Below are 22,162 nucleotides of genomic sequence, written 5' to 3' on the forward strand. Positions count from 1 at the left end.
TGTTGTTCCAGCCATGTCCAGAGGCGCAGAGCCACTTGACAAAGGGTCCACGACCCCAAACCGCCCTGCTTGTTGTAGTACCACATGGTGGTGGTGTTGTCCATGAACACCTGCACTACCTTTCCCTTGAGAGAGGGAAGAAATCCCTTCAATGCTAGCCAGATCGCAGGGAGCTCCAACAGGCTGATGTGGATTTCAGATTCCGCTGGAGACTAGATGCCTATTATCTCCACCTCTTCCAGATAGCCACCCCATCCCAGGAGTGACGCATCTGTCACTACTGTCAGATCTGATTGGGAAAGGGATTTGCCTCTGACCCAATCGCGGTTCGTTAACCACCATTGCAGATCTTGCGCAGTTCCCTCTGAGATCTGGACCGTGTCGAAGCAGGTGATAGCAAATTGTGCCGCAACTGGCCCATGGCGGGGGAGTCAGAATAGGAAGGTTTAGGGGCTGCAGGGGTGGGGGTGACTGTCCTGACTGCTGGCCACCTGATCCATGAGGTTGGTGGGTCCCAGCAGCATGCACAACATTGTGGCTGGCTGGGAATGGATGTGGTTGGAGGTCCCTTCCATAGCCACAAAAGGGTGACTGGGCGGGACATGGGGCACTGCGAGACCTAAAGACCTGGCTGCAGCCAGAGAATCCTTGAAGAGCTTGAGCGCAGAGTTTGCACTGTCTCTTTAGAGATGAGTGCCATCAAAGGGCATTGCTATCAAAGAGGTCTCGACATCCCTTGAAAAGCCAGATGTCCTCAAGCCTCAGGGCCTCTGCTGATGAAACTGTTCTGCCCAGCGAGTCTGTTGTGTCCAGTCTGCAATGGATTGTGAACTTCGTTGCATCTCTCCTGTCGGCAATAGCCTCAGAGAATACAGCCTTGGCTTCCTACAGGACCTGCCCAACCGTGCCCCACAGCATGTGGGAATAATGGCAAAAAAGGCAAGCGGTGTTCACTGAAAGCAATGAAAGGCTAGTGGAAGAAAATATCTTCCCAGGTGAGATCACCCTTTTGGATTCTCTATCCAGGAGAGAGGAAGAGAGATTGCCCTAGGAGGTAGAGGCCTGGATAACCAAGCTCTCAGGGATGGGGTGTTGCATCAAGAAAGAAACTTGGCCCCCATGTTGGAGTCTGGGATTACAATGGAGAGGGCACGACCCATGGGGGCGGACGGCTCAAGGGTTGTGTTCGCTCTCACGATAACAATGACACTGCTGGATTTGGGGGGCAACACCATCAGTTTGTGGGGAACTGAATCCAATCCCACACCGGCATAACCTTTCTGGGCAGCTAGGAGTACCTCACCAGCACCCGAAAGTGGCTGTGATTTGTGGCAGCCATGAGCATGACATCCTGATTTCTCAGGGAAATCATGGTGGAACAAATCTCATTCTTTGCTCTCGGTTACATTCATCTCACACATGCAAAGACAAACAGAAGCAGAAGACTGGTTCAATTTATTTTATTAAATCAACTGCATTCTAGATAAAATGGCATGTACTGCAATGATTAGGATAATGAAACATAATAGAGTGGTGACAAAGAAAGTGAAACATAGGAAAAGCCGCACCATAGTGTGAAAATGCTAAAGTATCAGAACTCCTACCTACACCACTGAGGTTCAAAACAGAGCACAGTAGTGTTAGCCCTAATCCACCCTTCAGGACCCCTGCGAGCCGCCGGCGCAGAACCCAAGGGGCCCCTTCCGACTCTGCAGCCCCAATGGTGCTCTAGCAGTGTCCAGCTGCTCAAAAATGAGGCTTGTGGACTTGTAAAACTCTTGGAGTTGGGCAGGGGTCACTCCAGCTCCCGTAAACTTGTGTAGATGTGGAGTTCGGCCCAGGCCCAGGTTCTGCAGAACAAGGCCTAGAGCACCGATGCTTCCTCGTCTCGTCGGCCGTTGGACGAGGAGAAGTCGAAGATCGCTTCGACTTCTTTGATTTTTTCATGTGCCTCAACTTACCCAATCGCCACAAGGACTTGGAGTGGGACGACAAGGATGGATGACCCTGCGACCGACCCTGGGACCTTCCTCCACTCTTGACTTGCGCGGAGTCGAGCGTCATCAGCTTCAGGGACTGCTCCCTCAAAGCCTTCTGAGACATGCCCTGACTCTCAGAGCACAACTTCGGGTTATGGTCACGCTCCAGGCACCAAAGACACACGAGGTGCAGATTCGTCATGGACATTGTCCAATGACAAGAACCACAGGGCTTGAAGCTGGTCTTCTGAGACCACATCCTTGATGCACCATGAGTAAAACACTCGAAAAAACAGACACAATTTGAATAAAGGCCTGTCAAAAAATGACTGAGGGGTAGCTCTCTTCGGATCAATGTTGCTGTCGTGGAAAGAAAAGAAATGCCATCAGTGCGCCGGGGTTGCGCTTCTATAGGAACCGCAACGTCATATCCAGCATGGATGATGCAGACGATGGACGCGGAGCCGATCAACACCACCTAACGGGCGCACATGTGTACTGCTCACAAAAACCTGTGAATCCAGTCTGACACCTGGGGAAAATTCAAAGGTAAGGATTCTGCAACTAGAAGTCAGAAATTAGATACCACTACTTATAATTATACTTTTAGGCACACTCCTAATGATGATGATTCCTTAGCACCACAGTTCACCACAATAGTGAAAGTCTGTGCAATACAGGACATTCTACTGGCATCTAGCTGGTAACAGTCAGCCTTTCTACATGTCACCTACATGTCTAAAGGGCAATACTCTGATTCCCAATGCCATGCTGTTTAACTGTACCATGTGGAGATGGTATCTTTGGCCCACTAATTTCCAGAGCTGTCCAAGAATGGTTTTCAAGGTCCACATTAGCCCTGTCCATTTTGCTCTGTCCAGCTGCATCCCGAACATCTAGGCTGTCAGCCTTGGGTTTCTTGAGACGTTTAACTTGGAAGGTAATCTGAAAAAAAAAGAAGAGCTCTGAGTGAGGAATACCGAACAATAACGATAGGAGACATGGTGCAACCCACTTCTTAAATCAGGACATGCAAAAGCAATGTTGGGGAAAATCATATAAAGAAATGTACAATTATACATGGTGCCTTGCCTCTGTATGCACGGTCATATGCGGCTTATAGGGGAAGAAGGATGACAACAGATTTTACCAGGATAACACAATGTGGTCAAGTACGGAAGCAGGTATTAATTTTTGCTTCCAGAAGGAAAAAGGAAAGAACTACACTATCACGTTGTTCAAAGTTTTTTGTTTTACTGTTCTTTCCATTCATGTGGCTTCACAAAAGCATAGCTGATAGGTCTGTAGGCAATGAATACATAGCAGGTGTAAAATGAGCAAATCATGAATTATTACAATTTGGCATTCAAATTTATGACACTAAAAAGCACAACAGGGACCCTGTGATTTTAGACACCTCATTTGGCATATATGAATACTGATTGTGAGGAGAAGAGTCAAGAGCCTGCATTACAAGGTCTTGCCTTCGGTTGGCGCACACTGTCCGTGCCTGCACGATGGGCACATAGCCCTGAGGTGAAGGGAACAGTGATCAACACCACTCACCTTGTCACAAATCTTCTGAAGAGGTGGTGATAACACCAACTGACTTGACTCACACTCATGAAGCTCATCGTTGTTTACTGAGCTAATCCCCGCGACCACTGTAAAAAAACATATATTCCTCCTCCATCCCCCTTCCTGAAAAGGTCAACAGCATCTCTCTGACCCAAGAAGTAGTCCCAGACTACCTGAAAATCGGTCAACTGCAACAACAAGGTGATGGATGGAATGCTTGAATTAATCTCAGAAATTGCTCACTTAGGGCCACATCCCAATCCAACGTTTTTTGCCCACCATACCACCTTAGTTTGGAACCAGCCATATGCAAACCAGTCTTGATCCTGCTCCAATGGGAAGATTGCAGCTTGAATAGCTAAGCCAAGTAATCCCCGAAGCATAATACAAGAGGCCTTTGGGAATACCTGTCGCATTTAGGAATCATCTGCAACAACAAGGTTATGGGTGGAAAGACTGAATTAATCTCAGCCACTGGCATTCACTGAGGGCTGCATCCCAATCCATCATTTTTCGCCCTCCATGCCACCGCAGTTGCACCCTGAATAAAAACATAACTCTGACCTAAAAGACGTGAACAATCTTTGCCTAATTTTAAAGCTCATCCTCCTAGCCACATTGCTGGAAAGTTGAGCTCCAAAATAACCAAATCAAGACAAACAACCATATCAATTAGTTCACATCAGGTTTTAGGATGAGCTGCAGCACTGGGACAGTGAAGCTACAAATAGTGGATGATGTGCTGCACATGATAAATTAAGGTGGTTCATGCCTCATTCTTCTAGACATGTTAGCAACAGTTGACATGACCAACCATGCATCTGTCGCGCAAATCTTGAAAGACCGGGTGGGATTTAGTGCTCAGGCCTCAGGTGGCTTGAATCATACCTAAGCAATTGGTCACAAACAGGTAAAAGTATTGAGCAGGTTTACCTCTCTAACAAGGAGTGCCTCATATCAATCCTATTCTGATACACTTCAAACTATACAAGGAGACCACTACTTCTCTACTAAGGCAAGTCAACATCTCGTTCCACCTGTATGCAGATGATACACAGAGGTTATCTGAAAATATAATTTATGGAGGACAGAGGTTCTGGCAAAAACCCGGCATATGATGTTGTGGATGAGACTTCTTTCAATCTGAATCCCCAGATAACAGAATTCCTCCTTCTCTCCCTCCCCACAGTGATGTCCCAGTTCAAGCATAGCTTGAAGCCTCAAAGCTACTTCATTGCAAGCTGCTTTCCACTGCAGACAATGCCAAATCAATGGGCTTTATCCTAGACAGGAATCTGAATCTCTACTCACAAATTAACTCCTTGACCAAAAGAGCACATTACCAGTCATACTCCTCAGGGGATTCAAGTCACTTGTTCTAGCCAAAGACTTCAAGACTGTAGGTCAATTCTTAGTTCTTCGCAGGCTGCTTTACAGTATCTCTCTAATGTCATCATTCCTTAAATCCACATACCCCCTCTAAAAAGCAGCCAGCAATGCTGCTGTTCATCTATTATTAGGAAATTATCACATTTCCTTAATCATAACTCTGCATTGGTTTCCTGTGGTGGTCAGAAATATATCCTAGCTGTCCTGAAATGGCCATGAAACTATTCATGGTGAGAAAGAAAAGTACTTATAAAATTAAACAAAAAGACAGACGGTTATTGCAGTCTAAGAAGCCGGGACACAATCTAGAATTTTTGATCAATCCGTCTCTGAACGCCCTACAAAAAATCTGGAACACTATGTCTACTCTTATCAGAACTAACTCCTACTATGTCAACTTAAAGTAAGAACTGAAAGTCTTCCAGCAAATATTCTAATTGTGACAGATTTAAACTGGGCCGAATTCCACTGCTGCAGGGTCCGCGCTTAGGCTCCATTTTAGATTTCAACTTCACATCTTTCGCTACTGGTGACCTTTTACATATTTTCTTCTAACACAATGTGCTACATACACATTTATTCGTGGTAGGCATCGTCGCTCTGTAGTGTGCACATTTAGTTCTGGGGTCGTACAATCAGAACGCAATGTCCTTGTTTTATTTTTCTCTGCTTGTCGGAGACAACTTGTTTATTCCAGACAAACCAAAGAAGCTGTTCTGCAACTCTGCCACACTGAGATACGGGCAGTGAATTGTGACTGAGATGCAGCCCTACTGACTCTGACCTATCTAATGTGTGGGGGGGTTAGACCATCACAACAGGTCTGGCAGAGGGTACTCCCACTATGCTCTCTTTAGCATAGGTATTGGTGACTGATAGGAGCAGAGTAACATTAGTAACAATTAACATAGTTTAACTGTTTGCATTTTTCACCATTCTGAAAATACTTATTATATCTATGGGTCTCATCGGCTTAATCATCACAGCTCAAGTTTTGTTTACAAGAATATGATAATTTCAATAAACGTTGTGAAAATGCATTTTTATATCTTTCTTGTTTATACCCTGGGCATGCAAAAGTAACTAAATGGCTAAATCTGTTTCTACAACTTCCTTGAGAATCAGAGTGGTCATATTTGAGGTTACCAATAACAACAACCAACATTTACTGATGATATAAGCAGACTAAGGCCCTCATTTCGACCTCGGCGGTCTTTTTCAAAGACCGCCGAGGAACCGTGTGCTGAAGACCGCCAGTGCAGGCGGTTTTCGGCACGGCATATTGTGACTGCTGGCATCCCTCCGTCCTTTGTCGGACGGTCGGAGGGGAAGTGGAGGTTGCTCCACCTCCACCGCCCATCATCAGAACACCGCCCACCGAATCACGTCCCATGATTCGGTGTGGCGGTGTTCTGGTGAAGGGGGGTGGAGCAGCCCCCATGGATCCCATCCCCTCCTGGAGGATCAAAGGACAAGGTAAGTTGATCATCTGTTAGGGGAGGGGGTGGGGGGTGTTGTGTGCGTGCATTGGTGTGTGTGTGTGTGAGTATGTAGAGGGGGTGTGTGAGTGCGTGTGTGCATGCAGGGGGTGTGTTGTGTGTATGGGAAATGTGTGCATGTCGGTCTGTGTGCATGTTTGTATGTGTGCGGGTATGTGTTGTTGCAGTGTATGTGTGCGTGTAGGGGTGTGTGTCTGTGCATGGTGGGGGTGGGGGTGGGGAGGGTGTGTGTGTCTGTGTATGTTGGGGGTGGGGATGGGGTGTGTGTCTGTGCATGTTGGGGGTAGGGGTGGGGTGGGTGTGGGGGGGGAGACCCCCATTAGTGCCAGAGAAGGAATTCCTTGGCACTGATAGTGCCTACCGCCATGGATTTCGTGGCAGTTCCAAACCATCCGAAATCCATGGCAGTATGCAGGGTCGTGATACCACCAGCGGTCTGGTGACGGCCGCCGGGCTGGAGACCGAAGTCTCCAGCCAAGTGGTCATCACCACCATGGCGGTCAGAGTGGAGAAGTGGCGGATGACCATGGCGGTTACATAATTCCATTTTTTTCTGACGGCCTGTTGGCGGTTTTACCGCCACTTCTCCCCCGTCCGCCAGGGTTGAACTGAGGGCCTAAGTCTCTATATTGTGAAGTTCTTGTTGATATAACACACAGTCCTACTAAACTCATAGGATCCATATAACACCACTGCATGATAAAAGGCTTTCTTCTGTGCATATTACGGTTTCATTCAGGACCATGTTTTGCATTGATCTTGTAAAAATGTCCCTTATGTTAACAGTTGCTATTATGTAAAGAGATTTCTGCCTTTCAGGTCTAGGTTGCGCTACACAAAGTTGCGTTGAAGAAACCCAGCACTGAAGGCTCAAAAGAAATGTGATCAAATAAAGAGGTTATCATATGGGCACGACACTATCACACAGTAAACGTAGTAGTAGGAGTATAACATTTGTTTTTGGTTATGAAACCATAAAAGCACACAGAACAAACATAGTATCTAAACAATTTCATTGAAGATAGACAGAGCAACGATAAAGCCAGTTCATTTTTCCAAAAGCTAAAATCATACAGGTGAAATAAAATATTGAGGATAACTAGTAACGATCAGTAATATCAATGCAGGCAAGCCCCTCTACCAATAAAACCATACATGGTAAAATTATATCTGGAATAATGTATGGCTCCTTAAGGAAACAACTGGGAAAAAACAATATATTATAGTGAGTTAAAACAAATAAAGTTGTATATCCCCCCTCAGTGCATAAGTGGGGAAGGTCCACAATCCTAGATATTGTCACAGAAGTTACCTTAGTGTAGACACTTGTACCTCCTCAAAGGTGGCCACAAAATACAGCAGGTGATAGATTAAAGTAAAAGAAGTCAAAGTATCTGTGCAAAAATACGACATAACATTGCAATATTCTGTCTCCAGGGAATGCTTTGTGCGCGATCAGCAAGATGTTCAAAGTAATTACTGCAAGAGGACTGGGATAATACTTGATGCTTGTGATTTCACAACAGTTTTGCGCAGCGTAACAGAGGCTAAGATAAACCTGTTGAACGTATGTGATACCAGTTCAGTTTGTAAAAGCTGGTGATACAATAACACTGCTCTACATATTCTGATGTTAAGGGTTTTAAGCAGAGGGGCCTATATCATTTTCCTTATCACTTTATGTAGGTCACAGAAAAAACAAACAAAATGCAGCTTGACTGTGGCTTTTTGCATCACAAGGGCAGGCTGGGAGATCTTTATCACAATAAGCATGCGTAGGCAACCACCAGATGGGCCATATTCAGATGAGATCTTCCTAAGTAGTACCTCTGTCTGCTGGGGATAATGAGCAGGTAGGTTCTATGGAGATGGTTGGCCTTAATGCCGATTAAGCTTCAACCTGCCTTTTACCACTTTCCCGGGCCTCTCTGTTGGTTGCACAGTACAAATAAACTGTAGTTTAAAAAAATGCTCTGGTATCCAGCACTGGGTGTGGATCCACAACAGAGAAAAATCTTAATATAAAATACAACTATAGCAGCTGTCATGGCAGCAAAAGAGAGTTAGGACAAAACTATTTTGTACAAGCTACAAAAATCTCACTCAAAGAAAAACAATGAGTACTCAAAAATACCCCAGATTCTGGAAAAGACTTTCAGAAAGGAAAAGAAAAAACAGACTACCGATAAGACAGCTGAGAAAAAAAGACACCAGCTCGGAGATACATTTGCAAAAAGTAGCACTACAGAGTAGGGATTCAAGTAAATTGTGTAAAGATTAAGATCAGCTCAGAATATAAAGGTAAACATAGCGGACTATCTGATGTGTTTTCATCTCCAGACGTACATTATACATGATCCATGTGCGCGGTTGTGAGATCTGGGAATACTTAAACATTTACATTTCTTAGCCTTTTTGGAGGATTCCTCAACATCTTTTAGAAAACTTAAAACGAAAGCACCTCAGAATCCTCTTGACAAACTTCCCCTGCTCTCGGAAAGTGCCCCTTTCTGACATGGTCACCCCCACTTTTTGCCAGGTATTTGATGCAATTTTGACCGAAGTGCACTGGGTTCCTGCTAACTACGTCCCCAATGCCAGAGCTCTTTCCCTAAAACTATGCAGTTCTACAATTGGCAATACCTTTAGCATCGCTGTAAGTTCCTAGTAAATGGTCTCCCTGGTACCTAGGGCATGGGTACTAAAGAAGGTCCCTAAGGGCATCAGCATGTATTGTGCCACCCTACGGAACGCTTCTGCACACTCATGCAAACTGCCATTGCAGGCTGCACGACATGGTGCAAAGAAAAGTGAAAACATGACAAGGCACACCTCTTTTGTTTCATGCCTACGGACACTGCATGCACTATATGTATGTCACCCCTACAGCAGGTCTTACAGCCCTAAGGCAGGGTGCACTACACTACATGTGTGGACATATCTGCATAAGCCAATATGCCACTGTGATGTCTAAGTCGAATTCTTAGATATTACAAGTGAACAAAGAAGCCATTTTAGGTACATGCTGGACGCTGGTAATTAAGAGTTCCCCAGCTACACAATGGCGTCACTGAAACCAAAGATGTTTGGTATCAAACATCTTGCATTAATAAGCCCACACTGATTTCAGTGATGGATTTATTAATACATACACCCAGAGGGCACATTAGAGTACACCCTGAAAACCTACTAACTACTAGTGTACTGGCTGACTGGTCTGGACCAGCCTGCCACTACAGACGAGTTTCTGACCCCCTGTAGGTGAGAGCACACGCTCTCTGAGGTCAGAAACAAAGCCTGCTCTGGGAGAAGGTGTTACCACCTCCTCCAAGGAGGATGGCTAGTTATCAGCATACCAAGGACGGAGGCTTCAAATGCTTTAGGGGAAGTCGAGGTAGCATAACAAAGGCGGCAGTCACTGGAGATGTCACCCTCCTACCCCGGCCCCTTTGGCACCAGGACAGGTCAGAAAATCAGCAAATCAGGAGGCATGTTCTCTAACAGGCTAGTTCCACCCCTAAGGTGGGTTACCTGATGTGAATACAAAGCTTAGAATTCCACTATCTTGGATTTTGGTGGAATTAGGTCAGGGTAATGCCAACTCCTAACAGGAAGTGAAAAAGTAACTCACCCTGCAGCGGAGCATCTGCCAAGAACACAGGTAACCTCCCAGCTCTTCGCAAATTGCCATCAATCTTCCTTGGAGTACAGGACTACTTCTCAGACAGCCGCAGCCGCCCAGGAAGACGTACCTGTGCCTCAGAAGGTCAGAACTGTTGACCCACCAAGTGTGAAAACACCAGGACCAACCAGACCCTTACAGCATCAATACCTGGGGTACCGGGACCCCTTACAACAAGCCAAATCCATGTGAGTCCAAACCAGACTCTCACTGCGCCGAGACCAAGCAGCCATCAAGGGACGTCAGCACCAGAGAGACCCACTTCCAGAGTGGTCCAGTTGTCCTGCTTTCACTCCCTCAGATCGGTGAGACTGACAACCACGAGGACCTTTGACGCACTATCTACTCTGCACCCAAGCGCCACAGCTCAGGTACCTGAGAACCAACTGTGCCTTCTTGCTCCCAGGACCCTTCTGACCCGAGCCCCCTGCCGTGAACTACCAGACTTTTCCCTAAGAACCCCTCTGAAGCCTGTTTCAAGGACCCCCCCCACCCCTTCTCTCCACCAGCGTAGCACGCAAACCCAACCAGCACATCTGCACCCGGATGCTCCAGGGCATGCAACCAGTAACTGCTGGTGGCACTTTGGAGATTGGCCCCCTACAATCCTAATTCCCCACGGAGACACCCAGAAACCAAATGTATATAACTATGTAACATATGCCTTTTTCCCCATAGGACAGCATTGCTGCGTAAGGATGCATTTAAGCTAAAATTTTACTTATCTGTGAAATCTGTAATAAAAAATAATAAAATGTAACATTTAAAATTGATATCTAAAAGAGTACTTACTTGATACAGTTCTTGGTATCAAAATTTACCTAAAAATATGTATCATTTTTCTAAATTGGGCTTGGATTTATTCTTTGAGTGTGTCTCATTTATTGCCTCTCTGAGTACAACAAACGCTTAGCACTACCCACTGAAAAGCCTAAACTGCTAGACCACACTACCACAAAAGAGAGCATTTAGTGTTGTCATTTGTTCTTCTGTAAACCAATTGGTGTTTGCCTGGACTATTCACACAGTGTTCCTCATGTTGGTCCACTATAAAGAGCCTGCTTCCTACAGCTGTAAATTCTTAAGACTTGATATGCACCAACTTTCCTCCAATCAAAGTGGCAATTGAACATGACACTCAGGCCAGTCTGGCCCTAATTCTAATAAGGTAATGGAACCACTTAACAAGGAAAGGTTGTTGAAAATGCTTTCATTACTACATCATAATCCATCATCGCCTTAAATTTCAGTAACGTTCAAGCAGGAATCCAGTATCATTGAAACTTATTGAGCCTGTATGTGACTCTGAATTAGCAACGATGGGCGTGAAAGCATATACAAACCTTACGCTATATGTTACAAAATAAATCATAAATTACGTAAACATTCCGTCTGAAACATAATTATCTCTCCAACTGTAATCATAAAAACATGTGGAAATTATCTGCAAGAAAACCTTATAAGCACAGAGATGCTTGTGCTGCACCACCTACATCCGAATGTATGACAAAGGGGGTCCAATAAAGACTCTGCCAGCAACAGTGATAACAGCTTCACCTAATTTCCCCCCCGTCCCACTTCAGACGCATGGAGTAAAAGACGACACCACAAACAAAAAGTTACCCAATAATAAATGGGACCTGAGCAGAGGGTATGAGGGAAGAGCTCTGAGGATTACGTAGGAAGGTATAGACAACGGGATAAAAATCACCAAAGGTGAGTAACATTCTTCTAATGATAACACTTCAGGCAGAGAAGGACAGAACGTTAGTTCCTGTGCCAAATGTCTTTTACTTTTACTTCATTAAATTGCAACTTGTTCCAAAAATTGAAATCAATGCAGGAATGCTTAGAGATGTTAATTTCTGGGACGTCTCCATAGGTGCGTTAGCGATCATGGAATCTACTGTTTTCCTCTGGGAGATCTTTCTTTGCCAGCTCATAACCTTCACTGACACAATGCTACCAACCTGAAGATCAGTCTGGTTTCACAAAGCTCTGCCCAGATTAGCCTAACAAACAACCAATCATCTAGCCCCCAACACCACAGATCTCTCCAGGTAAAAGCTCAGGTGTCATCTGGAACATAGCGGTGGAAGCGCTCCTCGATCTTAACGGGGAGGTGGATGGATTGACGGAAGATACACCTTCTCCATTAAATGAGATCCTAAAACTATCTTCATCAAGGAGGAGTTCATTCTCAGTTTCATTCTAAATGGACCAGTGTTTAATTTGTAATAAAGTAAGTGCCCGGGACCTACTCAGCCGTTCATTGCAGCTTGCACCACCCGTGGCCCCGGCCATCGCCCCCAATGACAGTACCATCACAACTACTAACCATCACACTCCTACAAATGAGACAATTCAGAGAATTCCAGGCTGCTAAGGCTATAAGAATGTGTAGGAGGCAGGTATTATTCATCTTTAATGTGTACTGAATTATTAAGGTGTCTTATTATGCTTGTCTAAAATTAGACAAACAGCACCATCATGTGGTGGACTCTCATAAGTGCCGGTTTTGAGAATCAACTTCCAGTACCCAGCACCAGAAACCACTGGGCTCAAATTAAGCACTGCTATGGATAAAAAAAATAGTGTAAAGAGGCGACACTAGAAGCTCTTGCAGCACCTTTAATCTTCTCACTAAAGTAAACTGGAAAATAGTTTTCATTGTCAATCATCTCAGACCGAATAAGATAACTAAAAAAACAAAAGCCAAATTCATCTTCAAAGGCTGACCACATATGGCACTGTTGAAAAAGAATTCAGAACTCCCTTCAAGACTAATGATAAGGAGATGAAACAACTCTGCTGAAGTGAACAGATAGAATAAAGATTTGGCTGCAAGACTGACACACTGAATTTGAAAAGGGAAAATACCTGCTGGCTTGTTTTATTCTTAGTCTGAAGTCTGATAGTGTCTTGGCTGCAGGTGTGCAAAGAACAACCAGAGATCGTGGGCTTGTCTGCAAGATAAGCAGGTGTCCTGCTTGTAAATGATGCAGTGGGCTAGCAAGTGGAACCAATGGAATTCCATCAGGATGGGAGAGATTTGATCATATTTCCTTAGGCCCTGGATGAGATGTGCAGCAGCAACTAGGATGGCCCTAAGGGGTGCCAGTGTGGAGTCTGGAAGGCCGTGGAGTGGGGCATTATTACCTTTCAGATGTGAGCGTAGAAGGCCTTGAACAGCAGTTCTGAAGTCGTTTTCTGGATGAAACAATTTGATATTATTTAGAAGAGAAAACTGGTAGCATGCTGTAGGAAGTTGGCTCTGTATGCACTATTTCAAAGTAAGGAATAGTATGCACAGAGTCCAAGGGTTCCCCTTAGAGGTAGGATAGTGGCAAAAAGAGATAATACTAATGCTCTATTTTGTGGTAGTGTGGTCGAGCAGTAGGCTTATCCAAGGAGTAGTGTTAAGCATTTGTTGTACATACACATAGACAATAAATGAGGTACACACACTCAGAGACAAATCCAGCCAATAGGTTTTTATATAGAAAAATATCTTTTCTTAGTTTATTTTAAGAACCACAGGTTCAAATTCTACATGTAATATCTCATTCGAAAGGTATTGCAGGTAAGTACTTTAGGAACTTCAAATCATAAAAATTGCATGTATACTTTTCAAGTTATTCACAAATAGCTGTTTTAAAAGTGGACACAGTGCAATTTTCACAGTTCCTAGGGGAGGTAAGTATTTGTTAGGTTAACCAGGTAAGTAAGACACTTACAGGGCTTAGTTCTTGGTCCAAGGTAGCCCACCGTTGGGGGTTCAGAGCAACCCCAAAGTCACCACACCAGCAGCTCAGGGCCGGTCAGGTGCAGAGTTCAAAGTGGTGCCCAAAACGCATAGGCTAGAATGGAGAGAAGGGGGTGCCCCGGTTCCGGTCTGCTTGCAGGTAAGTACCCGCGTCTTCGGAGGGCAGACCAGGGGGGTTTTGTAGGGCACCGGGGGGGACACAAGCCCACACAGGAATTTCACCCTCAGCAGCGCGGGGGCGGCCGGGTGCAGTGTAGAAACAAGCGTCGGGTTTGTAATGGAAGTCAATGGGAGATCTCGGGATCTCTTCAGCGCTGCAGGCAGGCAAGGGGGGGGTTCCTCGGGGAAACCTCCACTTGGTCAAGGGAGAGGGACTCCTGGGGGTCACTCCTCCAGTGAAAGTCCGGTCCTTCAGGTCCTGGGGGCTGCGGGTGCAGGGTCTCTCCCAGGTGTCGGGACTTGGGACTCAAAGAGTCGCGGTCAGGGGAAGCCTCGGGATTCCCTCTGCAGGCGGCGCTGTGGGGGCTCAGGGGGGACAGGTTTTGGTACTCACAGTAGCAGAGTAGTCCTGGGGTCCCTCCTGAGGTGTTGGATCGCCACCAGCCGAGTCGGGGTCGCCGGGTGCAGTGTTGCAAGTCTCACGCGTTTTGCGGGGAGCTTGCAGGGTTCTTTAAAGCTGCTGGAAACAAAGTTGCAGCTTTTCTTGGAGCAGGTCCGCTGTCCTCGGGAGTTTCTTGTCTTTTCGAAGCAGGGGCAGTCCTCAGAGGATGTCGAGGTCGCTGGTCCCTTTGGAAGGCGTCGCTGGAGCAGGATCTTTGGAAGGCAGGAGACAGGCCGGTGAGTTTCTGGAGCCAAGGCAGTTGTCGTCTTCTGGTCTTCCTCTGCAGGGGTTTTCAGCTAGGCAGTCCTTCTTCTTGTAGTTGCAGGAATCTAATTTTCTAGGGTTCAGGGTAGCCCTTAAATACTAAATTTAAGGGCGTGTTTAGGTCTGGGGGGTTAGTAGCCAATGGCTACTAGCCCTGAGGGTGGGTACACCCTCTTTGTGCCTCCTCCCAAGGGGAGGGGGTCACAATCCTAACCCTATTGGGGGAATCCTCCATCTGCAAGATGGAGGATTTCTAAAAGTTAGAGTCACTTCAGCTCAGGACACCTTAGGGGCTGTCCTGACTGGCCAGTGACTCCTCCTTGTTGCTTTCTTTGTTCCCTCCAGCCTTGCCGCCAAAAGTGGGGGCCGTGGCCGGAGGGGGCGGGCAACTCCACTAAGCTGGAGTGCCCTGCTGGGCTGTGACAAAGGGGGGAGCCTTTGAGGCTCACCGCCAGGTGTCACAGTTCCTGCCTGGGGGAGGTGTTAGCATCTCCACCCAGTGCAGGCTTTGTTACTGGCCTCAGAGTGACAAAGGCACTCTCCCCATGGGGCCAGCAACATGTCTCTGGTGTGGCAGGCTGCTGGAACTAGTCAGCCTACACAGACAGTTGGTTAAGTTTCAGGGGGCACCTCTAAGGTGCCCTCTGTGGTGTATTTTACAATAAAATGTACACTGGCATCAGTGTGCATTTATTGTGCTGAGAAGTTTGATACCAAACTTCCCAGTTTTCAGTGTAGCCATCATGGTGCTGTGGAGTTCGTGTTTGACAGACTCCCAGACCATATACTCTTATGGCTACCCTGCACTTACAATGTCTAAGGTTTTGTTTAGACACTGTAGGGGTACCATGCTCATGCACTGGTACCCTCACCTATGGTATAGTGCACCCTGCCTTAGGGCTGTAAGGCCTGCTAGAGGGGTGTCTTACCTATACTGCATAGGCAGTGAGAGGCTGGCATGGCACCCTGAGGGGAGTGCCATGTCGACTTACTCATTTTGTTCTCACTAGCACACACAGGCTTGTAAGCAGTGTGTCTGTGCTGAGTGAGGGGTCTCTAGGGTGGCATAAGACATGCTGCAGCCCTTAGAGACCTTCCTTGGCATCAGGGCCCTTGGTACTAGAAGTACCAGTTACAAGGGACTTATCTGGATGCCAGGGTCTGCCAATTGTGGATACAAAAGTACATTTTAGGTGAAGGAACACTGGTGCTGGGGCCTGGTTAGCAGGGTCCCAGCACTCTTCTCAGTCAAGTCAGCATCAGTATCAGGCAAAAAGTGGGGGGTAACTGCAACAGGGAGCCATTTCTTTACACATGCTGTCTGCCTTTTTTTTAATCTGTGTTCCTTGAGATTGGTGTGTTTATAGGGTGAATCCAAGTGATATGGCATTCTGTGAGAGTTGGGGTTTGGTGCAGCCAAGGTTCAAATCAATGAGCCAGGTTTGTATTATCTCTCGTTTCTGTTCTTGGCAAACCATAGGAATTCTGTCTTGGTTGGTAGGTAGGCGCTGTATATCCAGGTCTCGATGATACGTAAGTGTCTGAGGCATTGGATGTCTGAAGGAGAGGCGACTCAAGTAGAGTTGTCATTGGCATGTTTCTGAATCTTGATGCGGTTATCTCTGAGCTCAGCACCAAGTGGCTCCATGTAAAGGTTAAAGATGAAGGAGACTGTATGAAGCCCTGGAGGACTCTATGTGAACAAACTGGTGCTGGTTGGAAAGGTAGAAGAACAACCAGTGAAGGACATTTCTGGACAATCCTATTTGACACTTCATGGTGTGTATGAGGCAGGGTCATTTTGATCTGTGGTCATGAAGGAATATTATATTATGTGTAAGGTAGCGGTACCCCCTGCTGCTGTGTGATAAAAAGCCTGAGTGGCCATTGAGCAAGAGATGGTTAGCACTGATGTGATTTTGGAGTGAACATAGACAGTTTTCTTCTAATTACCTTGCCGATGAATGGTAGATGAGTGATGGGCTGGTAGCTGGCGACACCATCAGGGTTTAGTGTAGGTTTATTTAGCAGTGAAAGGATATGGTCTGTCTTGATAGCTTCTAGGAAGTTACCCTGAGTGAGTGAGGGATTGACAATAGTAAGTAGGCATCCCCAGAGTGAGCTATGAAGAAGGACAATGGTGAGACATCTTCAAAAGAAGTGGTTTTACTAAGATGAGTATGCCGTAAACTCTGGAAGAGATAGGACTTTGAAGGTTGACCACTGCAGGATTCTACAGCGAGATGTGATCAATGTGCTGATCGATCTTCTTTATTTTTTCATTTTTTAAGAGGTTGATGACATTTCACATTTTTGTGGAGTGAGTAACAGGCGACCTGGGGTTGATGTAGAGCTGGATTGTCTCGAACTGCGTTCTACTTCTTCTTTGTGGATTCATTGGTGGTCTGGTTACCAATGGTACACTGTCAATTCGGGGCCAGCGAGAATGCCCTGAGCAGAAGAATAAATTTCCCATTGGCAGTTTGATGACAGCCATCAGCAGACTGCCTACGTTTAAATTCAGAGTACTAACAAGATGAGCTGCTGAAATGCCAAATGATTTTTCTACGATTTAATGCAGAAGCTGCATGATCTCATTGCATAATGTTTAAACAATCACCTCCTCTTTGGTTTATATAAAACTTGGCAGTTATGTTAGACATTAGAATTGGAACTTGATTCCCTGCCACAAGAAAAGGAAATGACGACTTTGAGGGCAATCAAACTTCTCTCATCTAAAATAAATTTTAAAAAGAAAGACCAAGAATTTCTAGAAGATATTCACAGTCTTGTGATCCAGATAGGCCACCGTCCAAAAGGGAGAAGCGGGCCACAATCATGCGCTTGGTCCAGGGAGTTCAAAATATTGTTCCCAGGGCAAACCATTGGGCTTGCTTGACCATTAAGAGTTTTTCCTTTGCAAAGGGTAACCAAATATTGTCTGTAAGACTGTCGAAGACAAGGTTTCACTGAAATATCAGGTGCCAATAGAGCAGGGTCATGCAGAGGTGGATGCAATGCACTAAAAAAACATATTGGGCCACTAAGCCCAAGAGTCTGTGTTGGCGCAGGATCATGCGAACAGAGATGTAAAGAAATAGGCAAGTGTATGAGATCATTAGGCCCAGATGTCAATGTACACGCTTTCTGATGTGAGCCGTATCAATTCAAGAGTGAAACCCAACTCCCAGATCAGACTGAATCTAGTGATGCTACCATGAACTACAAATTTCGGTGCCACCGGCATTTATTGTTATTGAGGGAGAATACACGTATCATGCCAAAAGACTGCTAGAGGGCCTAAATGTTAGGCCATTTCTTCTTATGGCCTTGCACTGACATCCCTGTTGTCCAAATAAGGATGCACATTAATAGGCTGTTGATGGATGGGGCATTACTACAAGGACAATTCTGCAAACACTCATGGGGTTGTATAGAGGCAAAATGGATAAAGAGTACACTGGTTGTGCTCTCCTCCTACCACAAACTTGAGCAATATTTTGCTGCAGTTGTGTACGGAAACATTATTACTATTACATATATGCAAGCGCATTGATGTGAGGCGCACAGGAGAAAGACAATCAAACACGTTAGCAGAACAAAGTGTGATTTGAATGAGCATTTGAACAAGTCAAAGTAGGTAATGCTTCAAAATGCCAGAGCGAGGTCATTACACAGCTTTAGTCCCATAACATGCAAAGCTCTCCAGCAGCATCTAGCTTATTTACATTAAGCTACATCAATAGGAAGGAAGAAGGTGGAGCGCAGAGACTTGACTGGCCCGTATGGGTTCCATTAAGAAAAACAGAAATAGGTCTGGTGTTGTAAATTGCTTTGTTTCACTGGAAGCCAGGTCATGTTACAGTAAGTCTGGTATACAGGACCATATTTCCATATACCATATATGAGTCTAATAGCCATACCTTATAGCACTTATGCTTGGCAAACCACTGCTCTGGAAGGCCAAGTTAGAACACACTGCAATAGTTTAAAACTGGCAAAGCAAGGGCTCTGACCACTTGTCCATGCTTATCGGAGGGGGCTTAAAAGAAGGATTTTTTTAGCATTTTAAGCTGGGTGAACGTGGTCGATCAATCTTTCTGAATGTGAGGACGGACTCCCAATTCCTGTTTAAAAGGATATTAAGATTCATAGATCAGGTTACTGGAACTGGGAATAACCCAAACTGGATAGATGGTGTTCAGCAAGAAGGAATCATCTCCCATTAACAGGATCCAGCTTTACGTCCATCCAGTTTTTAAAAAACTGATGTGTCGGCCCAAGCAACACAACGTGTCTCAAGATAAAACATCAACCAGTCTCAACAATGAAGTGCCTGAAGAATCTGTTGGTGGGCGCACATGTTTAACGTTTGCTTTCACAGAAATCCGTTAAGAACTCAAAGGTAAGACAGGCTCTTTGGGCCACTCCACTTGGAGGTGTGCACAGGCAGGCTTGTAGCCTCCTCCAAGTTTTTAAGTCTTGCTTAAAGTTGAGTTTGCTTTTGTCAGTGGTTTAAGGAACATTGAAGACATTAGTACTAGCTACTTTGAGACAGCATTGCTATGTTTTATGATTTTTTCCCAGGTATTCCAGATGTTGCTATCGTAGGAGGTGGTTGTTCACATATTTATTGTAAGTTGCCAAACCAAATGATGTGCTTTGAACAAATGAGTGTTCTGTTCTTGGAGGAGCAGAGGGGTTGAGTAGGCTGACTGTACTGATACATCAGCAGATTCAAATGAGGCACTATGTTTTGGAAACCACTAGGTGATCTAGTTCCAATCCTACCCTACTCATCTCTCCAATGCCATGTCTCCATTCCCCTACTCATCTCTCCAATGCCATGTCTCCATTCCCCTGCTATACCTTACATTTTACTGAACTACATCATCCATACGTTTTGGAAGGTATCTTGCTGGTAACAGGACTTTCACAGATTCTGCCTTCTGCTTTTTGTGTCTAGATACAGCAGGCGGACTTTGTTCCCTAGTGCAAGGGCCATGACTGGTAGAATGTGGCGGGACCCAGTTACTTTATTTCAGAGTATGTACACGTGCATCTGCATACTGTTGCAGTACAGCATAGGCGCTTGTAACATAGCTAGATGGCCCTTCAAATGGTCCGGCGGTGGAGCTGAGATGAAAGAACTGTGCAGTTGATCATCACGTCCATATTTTGTACCAACTCACAACAGTACCATGGCAACTAGACTAACAGGACATCATGAAAGTTATGTCCCTGCATAATTATGTTCACCTATATACTGCAGGTTGAATGATAGGATTTGTTTGTGCTATTGAGCTTGGAATTACTTGTGTAATATTTTCTAGTTATCCATGGCAGTCTCAATATTCACGGTTGCTCAAACTGCATCAGAAATATTTATGTAACTCTAAAGAAATACTTAAAAAAATAACAAAGAGAGGGCATGAGAACTAAATATTTTCCATATTTAGGACAATGAAATGTGAGAAGTAAACTCACTATCATACCAATGTACAAGTGTGCTAAATGTTTTCAATAAGATATTTGTGAGGGGGTGTGGTACTGTCACCACAGGTGGCATTCAGAGTTCTAGGGGTGTCTATCTCCAGCTTACTAAGAGGGCCTTCACTCATCACTTGATGATATCAAGCATTAAAAGAAAATCTGGGTGGTAAATATGAACGAGCAGAATGAAGCCTGCTGTTGATGCCCTCTGCCAGCTCATTTATGAGGTGTTGCAAACAGGTCTGTCGTGGAGGCTATGGCTCTTGTCTGGGCCTAGGTACTGATGGTTGTACTTTTTTAAACCTGTAGTAGTTTGGTTGGATTTAAAACAGAAAGAAACCGAGCTTCATAAACTCTGCCCAAACTTCTGATGTGCTCTTAAGCTTTTTGGGTATTAAAAAAGCATTCACATATGTGTGGTTTCAAGATTAAAGAAATCAGTGGATAACATCCAAACCTACCTCCTTCAGTCATCCCTGCTACCTCCACTAATTAAGCTTCAGAATCAACTGTGTTAAGACCTTTTGTTGGGTAGTTTTGCTATTTCTCCTCCATCATGCAGGAGCTGAGAAAACAGACTTCACAGAATAAATATGGGGTGCTTGCATAGCGCACGCCTACTAGAAAAAGTGTCCCAGCACTTCAAGCAGCTAGAGACGTAAGAGAAACAGAGAGACGCAGAGATCCTTACAAACTGAAATGTTTGAATAGAAATGTTTTCAGCTCCTTCTTAAATTTTACTTCCTCAGTGATGGACCTCAAATGTCCAGGCAGAACATTACAAACTCCACAGAACCCAGAGGCAAAAAGTCATATATAAAGTGAAATATTAGTCTTTAACTTGGAGAAGTGAGGTCAACTAATAAATTAAGTTTGGTTTCTGTTAGGCTGATGGCTTTTGAACAGCCAGGTCCCTCTGGGATTAGCTGTGTCGTACTTGGAGCGGGAATCTAATGTTTCATTTCCCATGTTGCAGTAAGAGAGGATCTCCGCTAAGAAGTTACACTTAGCTTGTTTAGAAAGGAGCAGCAAGTCCAGCCTTTGTAGTACTCTAAATAGCTTCTCTGGTATTTAATTTATAACCACCAATCAAAAGTTAATATATTCCTGTATAACAGTGCTAGACCACTGCAAATCCAGGTACTTTTCAAAATGCATTGCGGGAGCAGTGAATGTCAGCCTCATCCCAACCTCATCACTACAAGTTTAGCGATCAAAGAAACTAAAAGCAGCTAAGTCAGATGTGGATACACGAGAACTGAGCAACAGCCTCAGAATTTGTATATCTTCTTTATTTTTGACATTTTGTAAGCCAAAAGATAATCAGATTTCCTATATCTATTGGTTTGGAGGATTCGGTTAGTCACATATCAAGGGTGGAAACACGTCAGTGCCCAGCTCAGGATCTGAAGCAATTACTGTCCCTCGCTGGCTTAAGTCCCTAAAGATCACAAATTAGATTATGATCAACATGAGGGTTATGCCTGAAGCAAAGGATGCTAAAGGCAAGGACTGCTAAACAGAAGCAATGCTGAATCGGCCATCACTACCTTGGAGTTAAAGCAGTGTCAGAGGTACTAAGAGAACCATAGCAGCTCCAGAGAGAGGGAAGGGCTGGGGAACTGATGAGCAACAACTGGGGCAGTATTCTATGCTGGTGAGTAGAGTAGCATTGCACCCTCAAATGATGCCTCTCCAGGTGATGAAGAAGATTAGGATTGTTTTAGATGAATAGAATTACGTCCAGTTTTAAAATATCAAGTATTATGTTTTTCTATGAAGTTGTTTTCTGCCCAAGTACCATTTCCCACCAGGCATCACATAATAATGGTGCTAATAGGGACACTAAAAAGGATATCTGGGTGTCCCTGGCACAGACTTGGAAGTGGAGCTGGTGGTGGCAGATAATAT

General features: G+C 45.0%; 1 protein-coding gene across 1 annotated transcript in view; it reads right to left on the bottom strand.

The window, feature by feature from the left end:
• The window catches only part of TTC17 (tetratricopeptide repeat domain 17), a 483,695-nt gene that overhangs the window by 149,835 nt on the left and 311,698 nt on the right, over nucleotides 1–22,162 (bottom strand). The window contains exon 19 of the mRNA XM_069221809.1: nucleotides 2,765–2,924. Coding sequence (XP_069077910.1) covers nucleotides 2,765–2,924 — 160 coding nt within the window. The remainder of the gene's footprint in view (nucleotides 1–2,764; nucleotides 2,925–22,162) is intronic.

The sequence above is a fragment of the Pleurodeles waltl genome, chromosome 3_1 (assembly GCF_031143425.1).
Source record: "Pleurodeles waltl isolate 20211129_DDA chromosome 3_1, aPleWal1.hap1.20221129, whole genome shotgun sequence".
Lineage (NCBI taxonomy): Eukaryota > Metazoa > Chordata > Amphibia > Caudata > Salamandridae > Pleurodeles > Pleurodeles waltl.